Genomic DNA, 18815 nt, shown 5'->3' with positions numbered 1-18815 from the left:
GTCATGTCATGCTGCCTTTATCAGGTCTTCAACAATGACAGTAAAGGTTCAGTAGAGCATCGTTCTTAGTATGAATGGATCCTACAGTTAAACATGTATAGGGCTGTAATGTGGTGAGAAAATGGTGAGCTTGTAATGACTCATGCAAATCAGATTTCCAGCCATGTTTGCTTTATTCACAGTCATACAGTGCCAGATGACAGGTTCTGAAAATGTTTTCTTCTTACATTCAGTCAAAATGGGTGCAAACATACTTGCCTGCCAATTTTGTTTTGAAGATGCATTTGGATTCTCAACAATTTGTATCTGCCCGCTTACCAAAGGTTTTACTTGCTGTGTTATGATACAATAGTTTAAACAACATGGGTAGAACATTGAGTACATCTGTAGAACATGGAGTACTGATGAAACATGCATGATAAGACACATGCTGGTAGCTTAAGAAGCAGGCAACAGTTTTTTAGTTGTTGTTTTTTTAGATTAGTATAAGTGTTTTTGACATTCCATATTTAATTTGGCTTGTTAAAGCACATCACTACAGAATTAATAGGAGCCAACAAACCAAAGAAAATCCAACAAAGAATCCAAAGATTGGATTTAGCTGTTAGAACAATTCAAAACCAGCTTGTTATCTATTGTGTTCACCTTATCGATCGTGACTCTGGAGCTAAAGTTCATTTGTGTGCTGAAGGCGTTGCCTACTGTTGGCAGTGTGGAGAAAAAGGCAGAGAAGGGAATGTTTCAGCATTTCACATGCAATAAAGGATTAGTCCCTTTTGAGATTAAATTTCACTGCAGGTATGTTAAGATTTTGTCATGCTGACAGCGAAGAAGTAGATTTTATTTTTGTATTTCCATGTAAATGCAGATTGCATTCAGAAATGTCTAGATTAGGAATGAACAGTTGTTTCATGAATCGTTCTCCCATGGCTACATGACAATACATTCTAAAACAAATACAGGCCTTCTACTTAGCTTTGAACAGTGTTGTAAATGCTGACGAAGCCAAAAGACCATAAAAATGTAGACGAAGATGGGAATTGACTCAACAATGCTCGGTAGCATTTTAGTTCAGACATAAATACGTTTTCTCTGTTTCATTCTTTAGCTCCCATTTGTTGTCTACTGTTTCAAACATTTGCATGCAAAGTATGTTAAGCATATACTACCTAAAATGTAAACATGACCTTTGGAAATTCAGAAGCTGTGATGAGGAGGGAGACTATTGAAACTCAAACGGCAGACCTATTTAAAAAGAAACCAAATATTGAGTTTTGTTATTTAGTATAATTAGGGCTGGGTATTGTTTGAACATTTAATACATGATTTAATCCTTGAGTTTCAGGACTAATACCAAAACAATATTTTTCACTTCGTATTAAGGAGAATATTAACAAATCAATTCCCCTTTGATTCATTTTCAATAGTGCAACATTTCTACCAATGATGAGTCAAGCTGTAAGTCAACATTTGTTGTATTTGCCATGTGGGCTGTGTCATTGTGATGATGACAATGTTTCATTCCCATTTGGTTTCCTTGTAGCGTTACTCACATCAAACATTTGGGTTATAGTGGTGAGAGAAACAAATGGATAAATCATGTGTCATCATGGATTGTATTCTGTGTCACTGTGAAGAATACGGTGAAGTGGGCAGTGATGCCAAACAATGAGTCGGTAATATAAATGAGATATTACCTTTTTATATAGCAGAACATTGTCATCTGCCAGCACAGTGAAGCAGTTCTTTCCAAAAGCTATTTGTTTTAAGGGTGACTAACTGACTACTGAAGCGTCACTTCACCAAATATAATGAGTTTAGTTTCACCCTCACCTGACTCATTGACATTTAACAGGATGAGAAAATGAGAAAGTATCTTCCACTGAATGCACTGTGACATACATTGTGAAGGCCAGTTCAATCAAAGGCTAAATCTGTGTTACTTATAGACAATTTAGCTTGATGCTAAAGGGGATCACTGTACATCACTTGCTTAGAAAGCAATTTCTTGTCAACTACAAAGAAACGCCTGGCTAGAATTTTTAGTGTCCAACAAAGTGAGTTGTGATTCAGATTTATTTTTGTAACTTGGTGCAATCGCAACAAGCAGCCAACCAGAAACCTATTATATACATGGCCATTGTTCTGCTTTGAAGTGATTAGCTTGCATACAGAGAGAGTACAGTATTCAAAAAGGATGTCTGAAGACAAACGTCGAAGGCCAGCATAGAAGGCTATAAAATTTAGGCATTCAAGTGGTGGAGTGTTTTAAGATGTAATCAATTTGTTCTCTATACAAAGTCCAAGTATGTGTTGGTCAATGGTTATTGTGAAGCTGCTGTTGTTGCCCTGAAGTTGACATTGTGCTTTTTATTCTTGTAAAGAACATTTTGTAACTATATTAAAATTGAGTTTATCATGGAATGAAAGGCCATTTGTGGTCTTGAGTTAAAAAATTATAAAGAGCCAATGTACCAAACAAAAGGTAACAAAGACCCAGAAAGCCTGTGGCAGTGGTGTCCCGGTTATGTAACTACTGGACTAGAAAACTCTATTTGTACTCAGTGGGCCATGATAGACAAGACTGTCACTCAGCCAGACGCAGCAGATTTTCAGCTGCTAACCTAGATAGCTGGGAATGACCCTTTTGTGTCATCTGAAAACTTACAGTAAAACCACAAGATCACTTGTACCCCTTTTTGACCAAGGCAGTTCCAGGGATGTGCCTTATTTTGAATATGTGTATCTGCCCTGTAATTCAATTCGCTTTCAAAATGAATGGGTTCTTCCTTGGCCCATGCTACACCCTTCCAGCAAGTTTCATGGCCAGTAGTTTTCTTCCATAATCCTGCTGACAGAAAAAACTACAGAAACCAAAATTAAAACTTTGAATTCATTTTTGCTCTTGGTAACACGTTTCATGGTCAAAAAACAACAACTCGTAATTTACAGAAACTCAAGACTTATGTGTGTGTTGTGTTTTTTTTGTCTCCACAGGTCACTAATCTGCCTCTCTCAACATAGTCAAAGAATCCCAACCTGAAGTCTGAAGTTACATCAGCTGTCCACGTGCTGTCTGAATCAAACAGTAGATTTGCTCTGATTCACATCTCTGTGTGTCATCCTTCTGTGGTCAAACCGTCTGCCAAGAGTGGGACAAACATTCCCTGGATATTTAACAGACATTTTGCTGTTGTCTTGGGGACACTTCAGAGGGACCTTGATCGCCAGGTCTCCCTCCAGAGGAACTCTGAGGGGTTTCCACTGAAAGGAACATGTGCTAGAGGTTATACATCTGTCCTAAACGACTTGTCGGCTTTGACTCTAGAAAATGAACAATGAGGATGAGTTCTACGACGCCGTCACAGGTGGGGAGTGTGTTTGTGTGCTTGTGTGTGTTTGTGCGTCAGTCTGGTGTGCTGGTTTTTATCAGATGAAAATATTTAGCAAATTTACCAACGAAAAGACAAAACATTGCAGCAGTTTGTTCAGATTTTTCAGTGCTGGTTCAAAAATAGAAAAAGTTCTTCCCCGGAGAGTCAAGTCACTAATGCTGTTAGTAGACTGAATGCCCAAGTGATGCCAGAAATCTCTATGGATTTTGACACAGTTCTTGATTTGATGTCTTCTGTTCATTAACAGGGGTCTTAACACAATTTTGTAATTTTCCAAACTAAATATATTTGTGTTTATTATGTTTTTTGGGATCTTAATATGTCATTAGGGGGTTTGTGTCATTGTTGCAAGAGGCTTTCAGTCCCAATTAGATGGTCTGTTTTTGTCTCCATCATAGAAGCATAATGCCATCCAATGGAACCTAACCTGCCTTAGTCTGATGATTAGTTCAATAATTCAGAGGTCTGCTGTCCTGCGGTCATGGTTAGTAATGTCAGCAACACCCTGGATTGTGGGAGACTTTGTGGCTGTGTTCACGTTTGTGTGTTTTATCCTGTACATGCAAGCATTAGGAAATACACAAAGGAAAAATAAATTGGTTCAATTTGTGTGTTTTTTATTTATTTAAAAGAACTGCCTTGTTTCAGTGACAGGTTTTTTGTTTGATTTCATTTTGATCTGGCAGAGGCAGAGAATGGAAAGAAATGGGGGTATCAGTTGGGAAAATCACTAACACATTTACACTAACACTCTTTATCTCATATCCAATTTTGAGGAAGGCTGATAAATTAATCCTCACTTGTATTTAAGATGAACTGGTTTCAGGTTTCTCCTACTGTGAAAAGATTAGAAAAGCAGTCATTCAAGTTAACACCCAGGGGATGCTATGCATGCTAATGTTTCAGCTAATGTTTCAGCATTAGCTAATTACAATATACATTTAGCAAAAACAAAGGACACAAGAATGTTGTACATGAGTTTTGTGGCTCCCCAGTGTCATGCAGAAATGTACTATAAGAGGCGTATTTTGACAAGTATTCTGCACAGAGTTTCATTCTTATCTTTGTTTTGGAACTTGCAGTTGGAGGGACTTCACTCATTCTGAGAAATAATGACTTGGTAGTTAAAGGTGTACAGAGTTTGAACACCAATGTATCCTGGGATATGATTATGTGAGATATAATGGTGAACATTTTACTGTAGAAATATTTTAGTTACCAGCCTCTTGTATCCAAATCATAGTTTCAGTGTTCATGTTGGGGTGAAGGGCAGGGCAAATCAGGGTGGTGTTCTTTAACTTGTACTGCCAGTCCTGTCCTTGTTGTGTGATATTGCTAGGCGTCCATGTTGACGCACAGTCATTGTTATGTCGCTATTTTCATGTGTTACGCATGTTATTGTTTTCAGGCAGATATAAAACGTGTATGTGTGTCTATCTGTGTGCGCGCTCGCCTGTCTTTGTGTCATTATTATGATCATCTTACTAATCTGAGACAGATGCAGACCAGGGACAATGTATTATTCATTAGTACAAGTGCACAGGGTTAGCTGTGTTCAGCACCAGGTGGCTTCCAGCTCGGCCTTATTATCTATTTTTGTTTTTTTCCCCCTTGTTAAACCTCTAATTTTCAATAGTAGGTGTTAACTAGGATTTAATTAAAAATGTAAATACTTTATTTTAAAATTCTATCAGTCTACCCTATCAATCCAAGACTAATTGGCTTTCATCACAGAGCTCTGCTCCTTGGTCACGTCATGGCAGATACAGAGGCTAAGATAATAATATAAAATTACTGTGTATGTGTGTATTGTAAATGTATGGAGATTTGCTGGCAGAAGTGCAATTTTCACCCTTTGTTTTCTGTAGAAATCATCTATTGCAAATGTGTTACAATGAGGTACAGCATTTTGTGATGCACAAAGCATTTCATTTCTTCTTTGCAAACAAACTCATTTTATGCTTGCCAGCTACCATGTTTTGGGCCAAATGAGAATGAGACACTTGCACCTTGCAAAAGTCACGTTTATTGTCAATTGTACAAGACACATAGAGTTTTAAATAACGATTCTCACAATCCCAGTGTGTGTAAGAAAAAAGATAAATAAAATAAGGATAAAAGTAGGAAATGTGCAAAATATACAGCAGAACAACAACAAAACAAACAAACAAAATGTAAAAAATGCAATATTGCAAAAGGCTTTTCTCCAATATTCTGTTTTTCCATGTTATGTATTCATAATGTGAGTGGCCTTTGTGTTACATTTCTATCTAAGCTGGCTAATCTGATATGTTGAAATACACTCCTGGTACCTTTGACATAATACTGACAGCTGAGTAGGTGTTTTTAAATGATAAACAATGTAATCTATTTTAAGCTGTTGTTAAGGCCCCACCTCGAGTTCACTGCAACTCCACCCTATAACACTGAACACTTAAATGTCATCGATGATGATCTGGCTGCCATCCAGGTCTAAGGCAACACCAGTACATATTCCCATGAACAGTGACTGCTGAATCCTGTTCAATCAAAGAAAGGTTTACTGTTGTTGTAAGGCCAACTGATGGAGCTTTTTTTAAACTGTTTTCAGCCGTGTGATGTTTATATATTACTTGTTTTTGTTGACATCAGTCTACTTTTTTTAACTAACGGTCCTTATTATATAATTAAAACTTATGTGGTTTTGCAGTGACAACATTGTACTTATTTTTTATGTAGATATTCAAACAAGGTTCCATGGTTTTATATGGCTGCCCCATAACAAATTTTATGCATTTTACCATTTTTAGTCTTTGTATCAGTGAATAGGTTAGTAAGTATAAACAGTTCCAAGCAATCAATAAAATTTGCCAGTCAAACAGAGGCAATAAGTTCCTGATGCAAAACAGTTTGCAAATGTATTGGGTCGTCTGGTGACTGGTTACTGTTTAACGGGCCCAATGTGTCTCTATGTATTTGACTTTCTATGTCATTACCTGTTGCTTTTTGGTGAATCAGCCACAGGGGTCTACTGCTGCAAGACTTGTTACTTCATGTTACCTTATGTCACAATTTCTCTCCCACAGGCCTGGATTCAGACGAGTCGTATGAAGGCGTGTCGGAGGCCAGTTTCAAAGATGCGCTGGTGTTTGACAGCAGTCAGAAGAACAACGGATCAGTGCCGCAGGAAAATGGCATCAAGAAACACAGGTAGTGCTGCATTCCTGCACCACATTCCATCTGCAGTGTGTTTTTTTTTTTTTTACAACTGTAGCAGCATTACACCTTTCTTCAGTACTATTAACTATTAAGCAATATTCCTAGGCTTCATCAGGTAAGTGGGGTGCGACTTCTTCTGCTTGAGCATTTTCATGATGTGTCTAAACATGTCTATATAAAAGTAAGTGAAAAAAGACAGAAGAAAAAGATATGAGCTTGTTGCTGCCAGTGTGGGACTCACTTTGTTGATTTATGCATAGAAACATCTGCGTCTGCTGCCAGATTACTTTTATTTCATTGCACTGATGACAAACACAGTGGAAAATTACCACCATCTTTTCACTCCCATTAGAATAATTCATGGCAACAATTCATTCATTTTGAGTGAATTGGTTTTTTTTGTTTGTTTTAACGTTCGCCATTTCGGTTCCAGTCAACATGTAGCATTTCTGTGACCTCAGGCCTGCTAAAAGACCTGACAGACCACATGCTCAGCTTATCTACAACCTTGGTTTTCATTCTGATCAGTTTGTTAGATCAGGTACTGTAGGTACTGATACACACAAAGAGAAGAAAGCTGTTTCATTCTCTTATGCCTGCTGCCAGTATCTGAGTGGCTGATCAAACCAATTCTGTGTTTGAATTTGCTCGTTGGTTTTTGTGTCAAAAACAACTTTTAGAATATGAGTTGGTCCTGAGATGCTTGGAGAATTTATGTACGGTACCAAATATTCGGGAAGCTGTGCATGTGTGTATGGGCACAAATAGATGATTTTCTTTCATTTCAGGACGTCATTACCTGCGGCCATGTTTTCCAGAAACACTATCAGTGTCTGGAGCATCCTGAAGAAATGCATCGGGCTGGTAAGGATCCACAGATCACTAGATGAAAATCAATGTACTTTTCTGCATATACAGTAAATGACTGCCTCAGCATATCACTGTACAGATGGAAGTAACATGATTGGTTAAGGTTTAGATTTATTTGATACAGAATATATTTCTCACTTCTGCAAACACTGTGAGATGAGGCATGGCCTTGGTCTGCACTCTCCGAATGCCCTTCTGCTATACTCTTGTATTTGATAGATTCACTGCGACCTGGATGAAGAGCTTCTCAGAGGTTTAAATGATTTGGAGCATACTCTGTTAGTCACGGTCAAATCTAAAATACAGATTTATTTATTTTTTTACAGGAACTCTCGAAGATCACGATGCCCATCGCCTTCAACGAGCCTCTGAGCTTCCTGCAGAGAATCACAGAATACATGGAACACACATACCTCATCAACAAAGCCTGTTTAATGTCCGACTCCATTGAACGCATGCAGGTCAGACACACACACACACACACACACACACACACACACCCCTACATCGCGATGCTCTTTAGAACACGCCACTAAAGGACACACACACACACACACACACACACACACACACACACACACACACACACACACACACACACACGTGATGGAAATAGTGTACCTCCTTCAAATGTAACAGAAATTAAACAGAAAAATAACAGAAATTATTGAAAAAATAATACAATTTCACTTTATGGTACCTTAAATAATATAAACAAAGGGAGCCTTACAAATAAAATTAAGTGCTTGATGAGAAAGGCTTCGCAATCAGTACTGCAGTAGTACTTCATTTCAATTGCAGTTTTGACACTGACACTCAGTCACTAACAATCAGTAAACAGTTGCACTGGTGTAAAGAAAAACATGAGCTCCATAATATCATTTAAAAATCCAGTGACTTGATCAATCAATCAACTTGGATTGAAAAAACCCACACACATGCACTTATTGACAAAGTCCAGCTCCAAAAGTTTAATATGAAAACAAATGTGCAATCTTGACATTATGTCACACTCTCACTAAAACGATCTGATATTGTTTTCTCCAGTCAGTAGCTGCTTTTGCGGTGTCCTCAGTTGCGTCTCAGTGGGACAGAACTGGGAAACCCTTCAACCCTCTGCTGGGAGAGACCTATGAACTTACCAGGTACACACACACACACACACACACACACACACACACCCACACACCCACACACACGCCTACACACAGCAGAAAGTGCTCTTTTTGCAGTCTATTTATCGTCCCTCTTCTCTGCTGCCTTCTACAGGGAGGATCAGGGTTTCCGGCTAGTATCAGAGCAGGTATCCCATCATCCCCCAGTCAGTGCCTTCCATGCAGAGAGTCTGGTTGGGGACTTTGTCTTCCACGGCTCCATCTACCCCAAACTTAAGTACTGGGGCAAGAGCGTTGAGGCTGAGCCGAAAGGGACCATCACACTAGAGCTACTCAAGTGAGTCCGAAAGAGAAGCTGGTGAAACTGTGGATGTGTGTTTTCATATAGTTTTCTGATCAAAATCAGTTCCTTCTCTTCTCTTCTCTTTCCTCTATAATGTTCTACCTCTCCCTCTCCTCTGTTGTTCTTTCATGTAATTTTCTTCTTCTCTGTTTTTCCTTGCCATTCATCCCTTCCTACCCTCTTCTCTCCTCTCCTCCAGGCACAACGAGGCATACACATGGAGTAACCCTTTCTGCTGTGTACACAACATCATCTTGGGCAAACTATGGATAGAGCAGTATGGTACAGTGGAAATAGTCAACCACAGGTAAACTAAACTCTCTAATATGCAATGTTGATGATTTTAAAGAGGATTTTAGTCATCTATGGAGTTCATTGACCTTTTTATTGGTGCTCAAAAGCAACTACAGTATCATTATTACATACATTCTCCTCGATCTTCACCGAAGATTATCCAGTTGTGACTCCTCAGTTCCTGCAGAGGAAACCACAGTCAAAGTCAAATAAAGCTCAATAAAACTGACCCTGTGATAGCTGCTGTTCACAGAGAATTTCAGCTTCCTGCCTGGCCTCTTCATTTGCTCCATTACAGTGTTTACTCTGATACTTAATACTGCAGCTTGTTTACTCTCTGTGTGTCCTCTCAAGCTAACAATCCACTGACCATTTTTTAAACCGGTATTTATCCAGGGAAGCTCTGAAGGCTGGTGTTGTCATTATTTCCGTCCTTCTTTGTGCCATGTTCACACAGTTGCACAGATTCACAACCAGGAGCTGTGAAGCAGTCAAAATCACAGTCTTGCACAATTTTTTGCTGTTAAGTTTTACAGTTAAACTAATTGGATAAGTGCCTTGCATGGAAAACGGAAAAATGCTAGATTTACCTTTTCTTTCCTGTCCTTTTTTTTTTAAGTCTGGCTGACAACCTTTTGTCAAAACACCACACCACTTTGGAGGGTTTCAAATAAATTATACCAACAAACTCTTAATGGCAATTAGTAGAAGTACAAATTTCTTCTGAAATCCTTAGTTTGAGAGACTTTATTCTCAATCCTTAATGTTGCTAACTGTCATCGTTCGAGCATGCATCCTTTATATTAACGTAATAAAGAACAGTTATTTACATCAGAAATAATCATCAGAATTACACATTTCTGGCGGTCCTTGAAAGAGTCTTGTGTAACAAACGCTTCCAATTTTAATCTTGAATTTAGTTATTTTCTCCATTTAAAATTCTGCCAAAGATGTACCCTTTTGCTGCACTGAACAGATCTTTTTTTTTAACATTAAATTCACCATGATTCTGAAACCAAAGCCAGGGAAAAGATGTTTAATGTTTCCTTTTCTCTCCTTTTTCCCCCCTGCAGCACTGGAGACAAGTGTGTGTTGAATTTCAAGCCCTGTGGGATGTTTGGCAAAGAGCTGCACAAAGTGGAGGGATACATCCAGGATAAGAGGTTAGAGTTTACTCTTACGAAACATGTCACCTGCAGTATGCTTATTCTGTTATTTTATAGCATGCAAAGTTGTTTTACAAAGCTATTTCTTCTCTATTTGTTCTTTTTCTTCCTCTCATCCCTCTGTGTTTTCCCATTTTTGTCTTTGTTCGCAATTATTCTTTTTTTCTTGGTCGTTATTCTGTCCTTTTCAATAATTCTCTTCTTCCCCATACTGCTTCTTCTTTCTTATCATCTTATCAACTCACATTATTTCTCTTTAACCCTCTATGTTCTCCAGTAAAAAGAAGCACTGTGTCATCTATGGCAAGTGGACCGAGTGCATGTGGAGTGTCGACCCGCAGGCGTATGAGGCCCACAAGAAGTCAGAAAGGAAAGGAGACAACAAGAAGCACAAAAATGTGAGAGCAAGTTAAAAAAAATCTTTTGTTTCTTTAATCTAAAGGGCTTCAGGCTTGTGTCAGCTGGTGCTGAGGTCTTTAACTAATTAGTTTTAGTCTGCTTGGTTACTTGTAGTGAAGCATAATAGCTGCAACATGTGCAAACTTAAACAAAGTCACCTGTGAGATGACGTATTTAGCCCTGAACATACTGATTGCAAGAGCAGTGTTAATGAAGTGTTATTTCCAGGAGGAGCAGGAGGGAGCAGAGAATGATGACGCAGATGACATGCCTGAAGTCCAGGAGACGGTTTCTGTTGTCCCAGGAAGCACTCTGCTGTGGAGGATAGAGTCCAGACCGGCACACTCTGCTACGGTACGAAAACCCCCACAAACAATACGGACACATGCAACAATGTTGATTAAAGGTCCTCGGATCAGGATTTTTGCCAGTAATGATTAGTTGGTGATCGATCACAGCAACCTTAATGTCAATATTCTTTGTGATTTTAGACAGCGGTTGAGCACTATGTGCCTGAATGAACTACTTAGATCTTTGCCCGTGGGCCGTCTGAACACTTAGGAATCTATAGACAAGCATGTCAGGATATCTTTTCGGGAAGTTGGCAAAATATCACTGCAAAGTTAGGCTATTTTGGCGATTGTCAAAGCAGTCATGTGACCTCTGGCGTCATGTTATCTCAATCAAAATAGGCTCTTTGGGTTCCCACAAGTCTCCTCTTTACATACATGTCTGCTGATAACATGCAGTTTAAGGCAAAACCAGATTTTTTTCTCATTTAGTACAAATTTGCAATTTCCACCCATTGTATTTGAATATTTGTGCATACTCAGGTCCCTAAACAGGCTTTGAATCACATAAACTGGGTATCACTGGAAAGCTGAGACTAATATGACACTTCATATGGATGATGTTAGTCATCTTAAACTATTTTTTCTCTAGACTACATTTATGTGCAAACACACACATATGTATACACAATATAACTAATTCTCTCTCTTCCTTCCTCAGATGTACAACTTCACCCACTTTGCAATGTCTCTCAATGAGCTGGAGCCTGGCATGGAGGCCATCTTGGCCCCCACAGACTGTCGCTTCAGGCCCGACATCAGAGCCATGGAGAACGGCAACATGGGTAATTTGATTTAAAACGTCCCTTATCTGTTAATGGAGTTCTGTTTGCCTGCACATACAGCTTGGTAGCAATGCCCTGCAGAAACTCAAAACGATAAAAGTATAAGCAGAAGTTTCAGCTGAATGACGGTGCAGATTATTCTCTCAGTAACTGAAACTCTTTCCTGTGACGCTGCATTTATTCTGCTTTTAATACATCTTAAAGTGTGATGTCTTAAATGACTTCTAAAGGGATACATGGGATGGGCAGTTATAAGACGATGCTGCCACCTGCTGGGTGTGTGTGTTGTTGTCTCATGTCACCTTGGTGATCTAAGTGAAACTTTTACTACCTCCAAATTTAATGTATTCAAGCTCAGGTCTCTTTTAATGGGCTAAATAGTACCAATACCAGACGTTGTGTGTGTTCTTGTCCTGCAGAGGAGGCCAGCAGGGAGAAGGAGAGACTGGAGGAGAAACAGAGAGCTTCCAGAAAGGAGAGAGCCAAGAATGAGGAGGAGTGGCCTACTAGGTGCGAAACACACAACTTTCAGAGCTCCCCAGCATTCAATTAAATTCAGTTATTAAATTACAGATGATACAAACAAAACATGACCATATTTTTGTGAGCTTTCACAACAAACTCGTTCGTTGTTTCATGTTGGATAAACCTATTGCTGGCCAAGTAAAAAAGTGTCCTGTCACCAGAACATCAAACCAAAGGTACTGCATAAATCAAACAGAAAGATTAAACATTGAATTAATTTCACAAATGACAGAGTTAACAATAACAATAATTAGGCTTGGGCCGATGGGCAATTGAATTGACAATCAACAATGGTTTGAAGCAATTGAAAAACACTACCATGGTTAATTTTAGTCTACATATACCCCTTTTTGACCAAGGCAATTTGAGGGCTGGTTTGGTGCATAATCTTGAACCAGTTCTTTGCTTTTTGGCTGCCAAAGAACCAGCTCTTGGGCAGGAAAACTGGTTCCAGAGCGGCACCAACTCTTTGCTGGTCTTGAAGCACAAACCGCTTACGTCAGGGGCTGGGGGACCAAACAAAACATGCGTCATCCTCATCATCACTGCAATGTGATTGATACTAGGTAGTCTGTGCTAGGTAGCTGGTTAGAAGAAGAAGAAGATTACTTTATTAATCCCACAATGGGGAAATTCAACCTCTGCATTTAACCCATCCTTTTTTTACACACAAGTGAACACACCATGCAAGGAGCAGTGGGCAGCACATTACTGCGCCTGGGCAGTCAAGAGTTTGCTTACAAAAAAAAAGGCTTCAGTGTTTAATAATAACGTAATCACCATCCATAGCAATTGAGACGAGCAGCATAAATGTGTTGTACATGTCGTGTTTGGATGCCAATGTAGTCTCCAGCTGAGAGGACCAACATTTGTAAAGAGACGATGTAGTCCGCCATTGCTGTTATTATGCTTGAAGTTGGCCCTAGCGTAGACGTATATAGACAGAAACAGTGATGTAATGACGTGGCTCTCTAACCGGGAAAATAAACAGTTTCTGAAAAGGCTCAACACACACACACACACACACACACACACACACACACACTGTTGATGATGCTTAGGGGGGCGATGGGACGATGGAGTTTTGCACACAATGACCCAACCATAACAATTATTCATCACAAACACTCCTACCTGAAAATGTTTCCCCTCTTTGCTGTTTTTTGGATCGTATTGCACATTTTGTGATGCATCAGCAGCTTGTTATTCAGTGTTTTTATGTCTCTCAGCTGGTTCCAGATGGGCACCAACCCGTACACCAACGCCCCGGGCTGGCTCTACACCGGTGGCTACTTCAATAGGAACTACCAGGACCTGCCCGATATCTACTGATAGCCAGCTCGCCTTCATCCTCCTCCTCTTCCCCCTTTATAACCTGCAATGACCTGCCTGTCATGAAATGGAAAGAAATTAATCCATGTACCCATCTTCATCTCACTGCCTTCATCATCATCACCAACAGACCGACACACCCAGCTTAGATTGGAAAGACCCGTCGCTTCTCACAAGTAGAAGCTTGCTTCGTCTGCAGAGTCTTCAGGCTTCTTTTTGTTACCTTCACTCCGGTCTTATTCTCATCACGTGTGATTTCATCACATAACGACCAGCAAACGTTTCCCATCTCTCTGCCCCGGCATCGTTTAGAGCACAAGCACCATTTTATTCCCCACCAATCGCAGCGGCAGAGAGCTGGTACGTGTGAAACAACGGCCCACAAACTCTCAGATCTGAATGTTTAACGACTTTACAATCAATCAAACTCCTCCGAGAAACCACCGGCCGAGCCTCTGGACGGCCACATTTAAAACAGTCACGTGTCATTAATGAGTAGAAACAACATGAAGTAAAACATAATCACACTGATGGATTTATGGACATGGACGGACACCCAGTCAACAGAGAAATCAGGGATGTGAATGCTCCTTTGACTGAAGAGGAATCTTGAGGAAGCTTCTTTTTTTGTCTTAAACACTTAAAAAATATAGGTGACATTGTACTCTTTAAGTTAAAATTATAAACCCATACTGTTGGTTAAATGGGTCAAGATGAATGCAAGCATGAGCTCATTACTGTCCATGTGTCACATCCCTAAAACATTTAGTACCCACTGTTACCCACCCACACACATTAACCTATTAACCTACTACTTAAAGTTTATGTATTGAAATAAATGGAGACGTTTTCTCGACAGCAGAGTGGAATGTGCAGCTTGAGTGGAACCAGATCTGGGATCAGAAAGAAACCACATGTGGTCTGATGTTCTCCTACACGGCAACAAATGAATGAATGGAGCACAGGTTCAGCGGCACGTCTGAGCTGTTCGCCTCCTCAAAATGTGACTCTGTTGTCCAAACTTTGACCTGTAGCTTCTGTATGTCTGTAAGAGGAGCTGTAGGTTTTACTTCCAGTAGAAATTAACAGCATGATTAACATAAGAAACCAGCACAGAGTGATATCACTCAACGTAGAGCAGCTGGAGGTCTGACTGACACTTTAAGAAACACAGAAGTTGGACTGCACAATCGATTGAAATTGTATCGAAATTGCAATATCGACTAGTGCAATATTCAAATTGCAGGAAGCGTAATCTTTTTCAAGTCAAAATACCATTCTCAAGTATTGTGGTGCTGCAAGATGTCCCACCTTACTAATGGTATTCTACAGACTTTACAAAAAAACTGTCTTGTAGAAAATGCTGTAAAAAAATGACAGTATGATCATTTAAATTAATTTTTCATTGAAAATTACAGGAATAATGCAGAAATGATCATTCTTCAAAATCATGAATCAAAACGCAATTCAGTCAAAATAATCGCAATTTCATTTTTTTTCCAAATTGTGCAGCCCTACACTAAAGGGAATGTTTAAATGCCCTCTTCACAGCTGAGGTTCACTGATATTCAAAGAAGTGCAGAGAATCTGATTTTTCACAGTCTTGTTTGTACATGTTATCTTTACAAGGGTGAGAAAATTGGGAAAATCTCTCAAGTTCGAAGCTAATTTTTAAGTCAGATTTCTGTTTTCTTCCTACAGGCAGGTCAGGGACACTTCAGTGGGGTGTGTGAGCTTTGATCTGAATGATCAGCTTTCTTACAGAACCACCCAGCTGTCTGTTTTAACCCCTGTAAGGTCAAATCTGATGGTCAGTGCCTGCATGCAAATGTTAACCTGGAAGACCAAAAATCCCTCCCTCAGAGGTAAATCTCACACTATGAAAGAAGTGACATTTATTCGTGACTATTAAATCCCCAGATTAGACACCATCTGTGTTGATGAACGCTTGAGTCAATGTAACGGTTACAACACATGCACATTCATGGTATGAAAGAGTATAAATGTATAAATATGTACAGACACCTAAAGCCATATTAACTACAAGAGAGAGTGGATTTGCTGTGTGAATGATGGAAATTGGACATGTGAACCCTCAAGATTTACAATTATTGTTATTATTATTATTAATAATAATAATCTCACTCATTATAGCATGATTAAAGCAGAAAACGTTATTCATGTCAGTGTAATATAATATATCATGCAACATTAGATATTCTGCTGTCCGGCTCGATTGGATTTTTCTTCTTTTTTTTCTGATACTGATTGTAGTCAGGAGACTTGCAACAGAACAGCAAGTAAAACACTTTCTCTCCTGAAAGTGACCAGAACTCTAATGAAAGTTAGCACAATAAAATGAAAGTAAATAAAATATGGTACTCCTGAGAGGGACTGTAGACAGCTCTCCGGTTGGTGGCGTAGAAACAGCTGGGCAGACTGGATATCTAGTATTTGTACAGAAATTCTTAACTTGATGAGTCATTGACATCCGTGCGCACAGTTTTCCTTCACTTTATCTGTTGCTTTGCTCGTGTTGAAGCAGAAACAAACAGTCTAAGGTTGTGTGGCTCGTTTATATAAAACCCTGATTGTCTCGTGTCAGGATTTCAAATTAGAGAAATGGGTAATGAATCGGTGACAACCCTGGACGCTGAATTAACGATCACACACACACACACACACACACACACTTTTTACATTACCTGCAGACCTGTTTGCACTGGTGGGAATATTACTTTTTGACAGCTGCTTTTTGAAAATATCACAATGGAAAGAGTAAAACAAATCTATTGAGCTACAGTATATGAACTTCACTTAATCTTAATTTTCAATATGTTACCAGCTGTTTAAAATTCATGTTTTCATCAGTGCATTTAGGAGCTGTGATGTATTTTACACCAACATCAACTCTATGCAACTTTTGCACCTCATTACAACAGTACATGTCTGATCTGTTATTGTACAGCAGTTTTTCATTCCAACAAACTCACACACTTCACATAATGATCAGCCTCTCCGCTATGTATCTCCAAATAATGATTTTTGCCTTCTTAGTTTATCTTATTAAATTCCAAATAATTGGAAAAATATTATAACTTTTGGGGACTACACACCCAGGACCAACTTAACTTTTCATTCGTGTATTGTTTTTTTTAAATAATAATTCCTGTGTCATGCTTCGTGCCTCTATTTTCATTCCCTTGTGTTTTTTATTTATGGTTATTTATGATGTTTGAGGTTTTATGAAATATTCCCGTTGTTTTTTCATCTTTTTGCTTATGTAGCTAATCCAAACTGCTCTTAATTTCTGTATTTCACATATAAACATGAATCTCAAGTGTTTATGGAGGAGCGGAGCATCTTTTCGGGGCTTGCAGTGAGCATCATTCACCAGCTTGTACATTTTACCGTGGCTGTTACATCTGTTAGGTTTACTAGCCAGTACTGTGTGTAGGTAGACTTGTCATTAAAAAAAGTTCTTAAAAATCAATCACACAAACACTACTTGAGTTGAGCTTTACACTGGTCAAATGCTACAGTAGTAAAGGAAGCCAAATGGGAACAAAAAAAAAAAGGTTTTTGACTGTAAGGTTATGGAACATATGAAATGGTCACATTCACCAGTGCTGATTCAGACTCTACCAGTCACAAGACTAATGCTTTGTCATTAAACTAAATCTGTGTTGCTTTGAGTGTCGGTTCTCTGTATAAAAATGTCTTCTGTCGAGTCTGTCTCTTGGACTGTATCATGGGGTTGTCGATGTTATACAAGTGCTGCACAGAGGTAATCACAAGCGAAATGGCATATTATTTTGTGCAATTGATTTATTTTTATAGTATTTAAACAGTTTTTGGTGAGAACATTGTACCAGATGTTTTATTTTGAGGTGGGGGGACTGTAAGGGGTCATTTCCAATCTGTGGACAGCTTGGTAGATTAATGAACAGTGGGGAAATGTGTACTAATAAAATCCTAATTTCAGTTTATGACCATGTCTCCTTTTTTTTTTTTTTTTAGAATAAAAATATTAAGGAACACGTAGGTACAACTCTGTATCAAGTCAAAACACACTAAATATAATTTGATTATTGATTAACTGGCAATAAGAATGAAAGCATACCATTAGTGTAGATTATAAAAGGTAATAAAAATAATATGCATTTTTTTATTTTATAAAAAAGGTGAAATATGAGATTACCTGGATACAGGATGTACATTTTAACCCATAAGAACCCATGGTGACACCCTTGTAACAAACACTTTAAATCTTCTAGAATCTAAGATTAAACCCATTTAACAATTCTAACCCATTAATAGGGTGTCCTGTATTGCATTTCACTTCTTCTGACCATATTTCCTGTCACAATTTTGTTAAATGTTGTGGAGATGCAAAGAAAAAGGCAAATTTCTGTTTCTGTAAGCAGAAAATGTGTCTAGTTTATTTATTTTAAAATAAGAAATATTATGAACACAAATACCATGAAGGCCCAATATATTGTATGTCACATCACAGATCTTTGACATTTAGGGGTAGTATTTTTTTTAAAACATCATAAATGTGTTCTATGTGGTCCACCTGTTCTGTGGTATATCCCCTATAGTTTTCCTTTAAGGATAGATAGGTCTGGTTTCTTATGGGTTAAAATCATCTGTCACTGCCTCAGCATAGTGATACACACCGGCCACTTCATTAGGTATACCTGTGCAACTGCTTGTTAACTCAGATATCCAATCAGCCAATCACATGACAGCAACTCAAGGCATTTAGGCATGTAGACATGGTGAAGACGAGCTGGTGAAGTTCAAAGCGAGCATCACAGTGGGGGAGAAAGGTGATTTAAGTGACTTTGAACGTGGCATGATTGTTGGTGCCAGACGGGCTGGTCTGAGTATTTCACAAACTGCTGATCTAACTACCATCTCTAGGGTTTACGGAGAATGGTCCAGAAAGAGAAAATATCCAGTGAGCGGCAGTTCTTTGGGCCAAAATGCCTTGTTGATGCCAGAGGTCAGAGGAGAATGGCCCGACTGGTTCAACAC

The 18815-nt window shown here is 38.9% G+C and overlaps 1 protein-coding gene across 2 annotated transcripts in view; it reads left to right on the top strand.

Moving 5' to 3' along the window:
• LOC131972106 (oxysterol-binding protein-related protein 2-like) overlaps positions 1 to 17764 on the top strand; it is a 26717-nt gene extending 8953 nt beyond the window's left edge. For both annotated transcript variants that reach the window (XM_059333867.1, XM_059333868.1), the window contains exons 2-14: positions 2998 to 3368; positions 6461 to 6584; positions 7382 to 7457; positions 7790 to 7924; positions 8511 to 8608; positions 8733 to 8915; positions 9121 to 9228; positions 10289 to 10378; positions 10659 to 10779; positions 11009 to 11134; positions 11792 to 11915; positions 12335 to 12425; positions 13670 to 17764. In XM_059333867.1, coding sequence (XP_059189850.1) covers positions 3332 to 3368; positions 6461 to 6584; positions 7382 to 7457; positions 7790 to 7924; positions 8511 to 8608; positions 8733 to 8915; positions 9121 to 9228; positions 10289 to 10378; positions 10659 to 10779; positions 11009 to 11134; positions 11792 to 11915; positions 12335 to 12425; positions 13670 to 13772 — 1416 coding nt within the window. In that variant the 5' untranslated portion in view covers positions 2998 to 3331 and the 3' untranslated portion in view covers positions 13773 to 17764. The remainder of the gene's footprint in view (positions 1 to 2997; positions 3369 to 6460; positions 6585 to 7381; positions 7458 to 7789; positions 7925 to 8510; positions 8609 to 8732; positions 8916 to 9120; positions 9229 to 10288; positions 10379 to 10658; positions 10780 to 11008; positions 11135 to 11791; positions 11916 to 12334; positions 12426 to 13669) is intronic.
• The last annotated feature ends 1051 nt before the right edge of the window (positions 17765 to 18815 follow it).

This window comes from Centropristis striata, chromosome 5 (genome assembly GCF_030273125.1).
Source record: "Centropristis striata isolate RG_2023a ecotype Rhode Island chromosome 5, C.striata_1.0, whole genome shotgun sequence".
NCBI classification, from domain to species: Eukaryota; Metazoa; Chordata; class Actinopteri; order Perciformes; family Serranidae; genus Centropristis; species Centropristis striata.
This window is presented reverse-complemented; position numbering and strand designations above follow the sequence as displayed.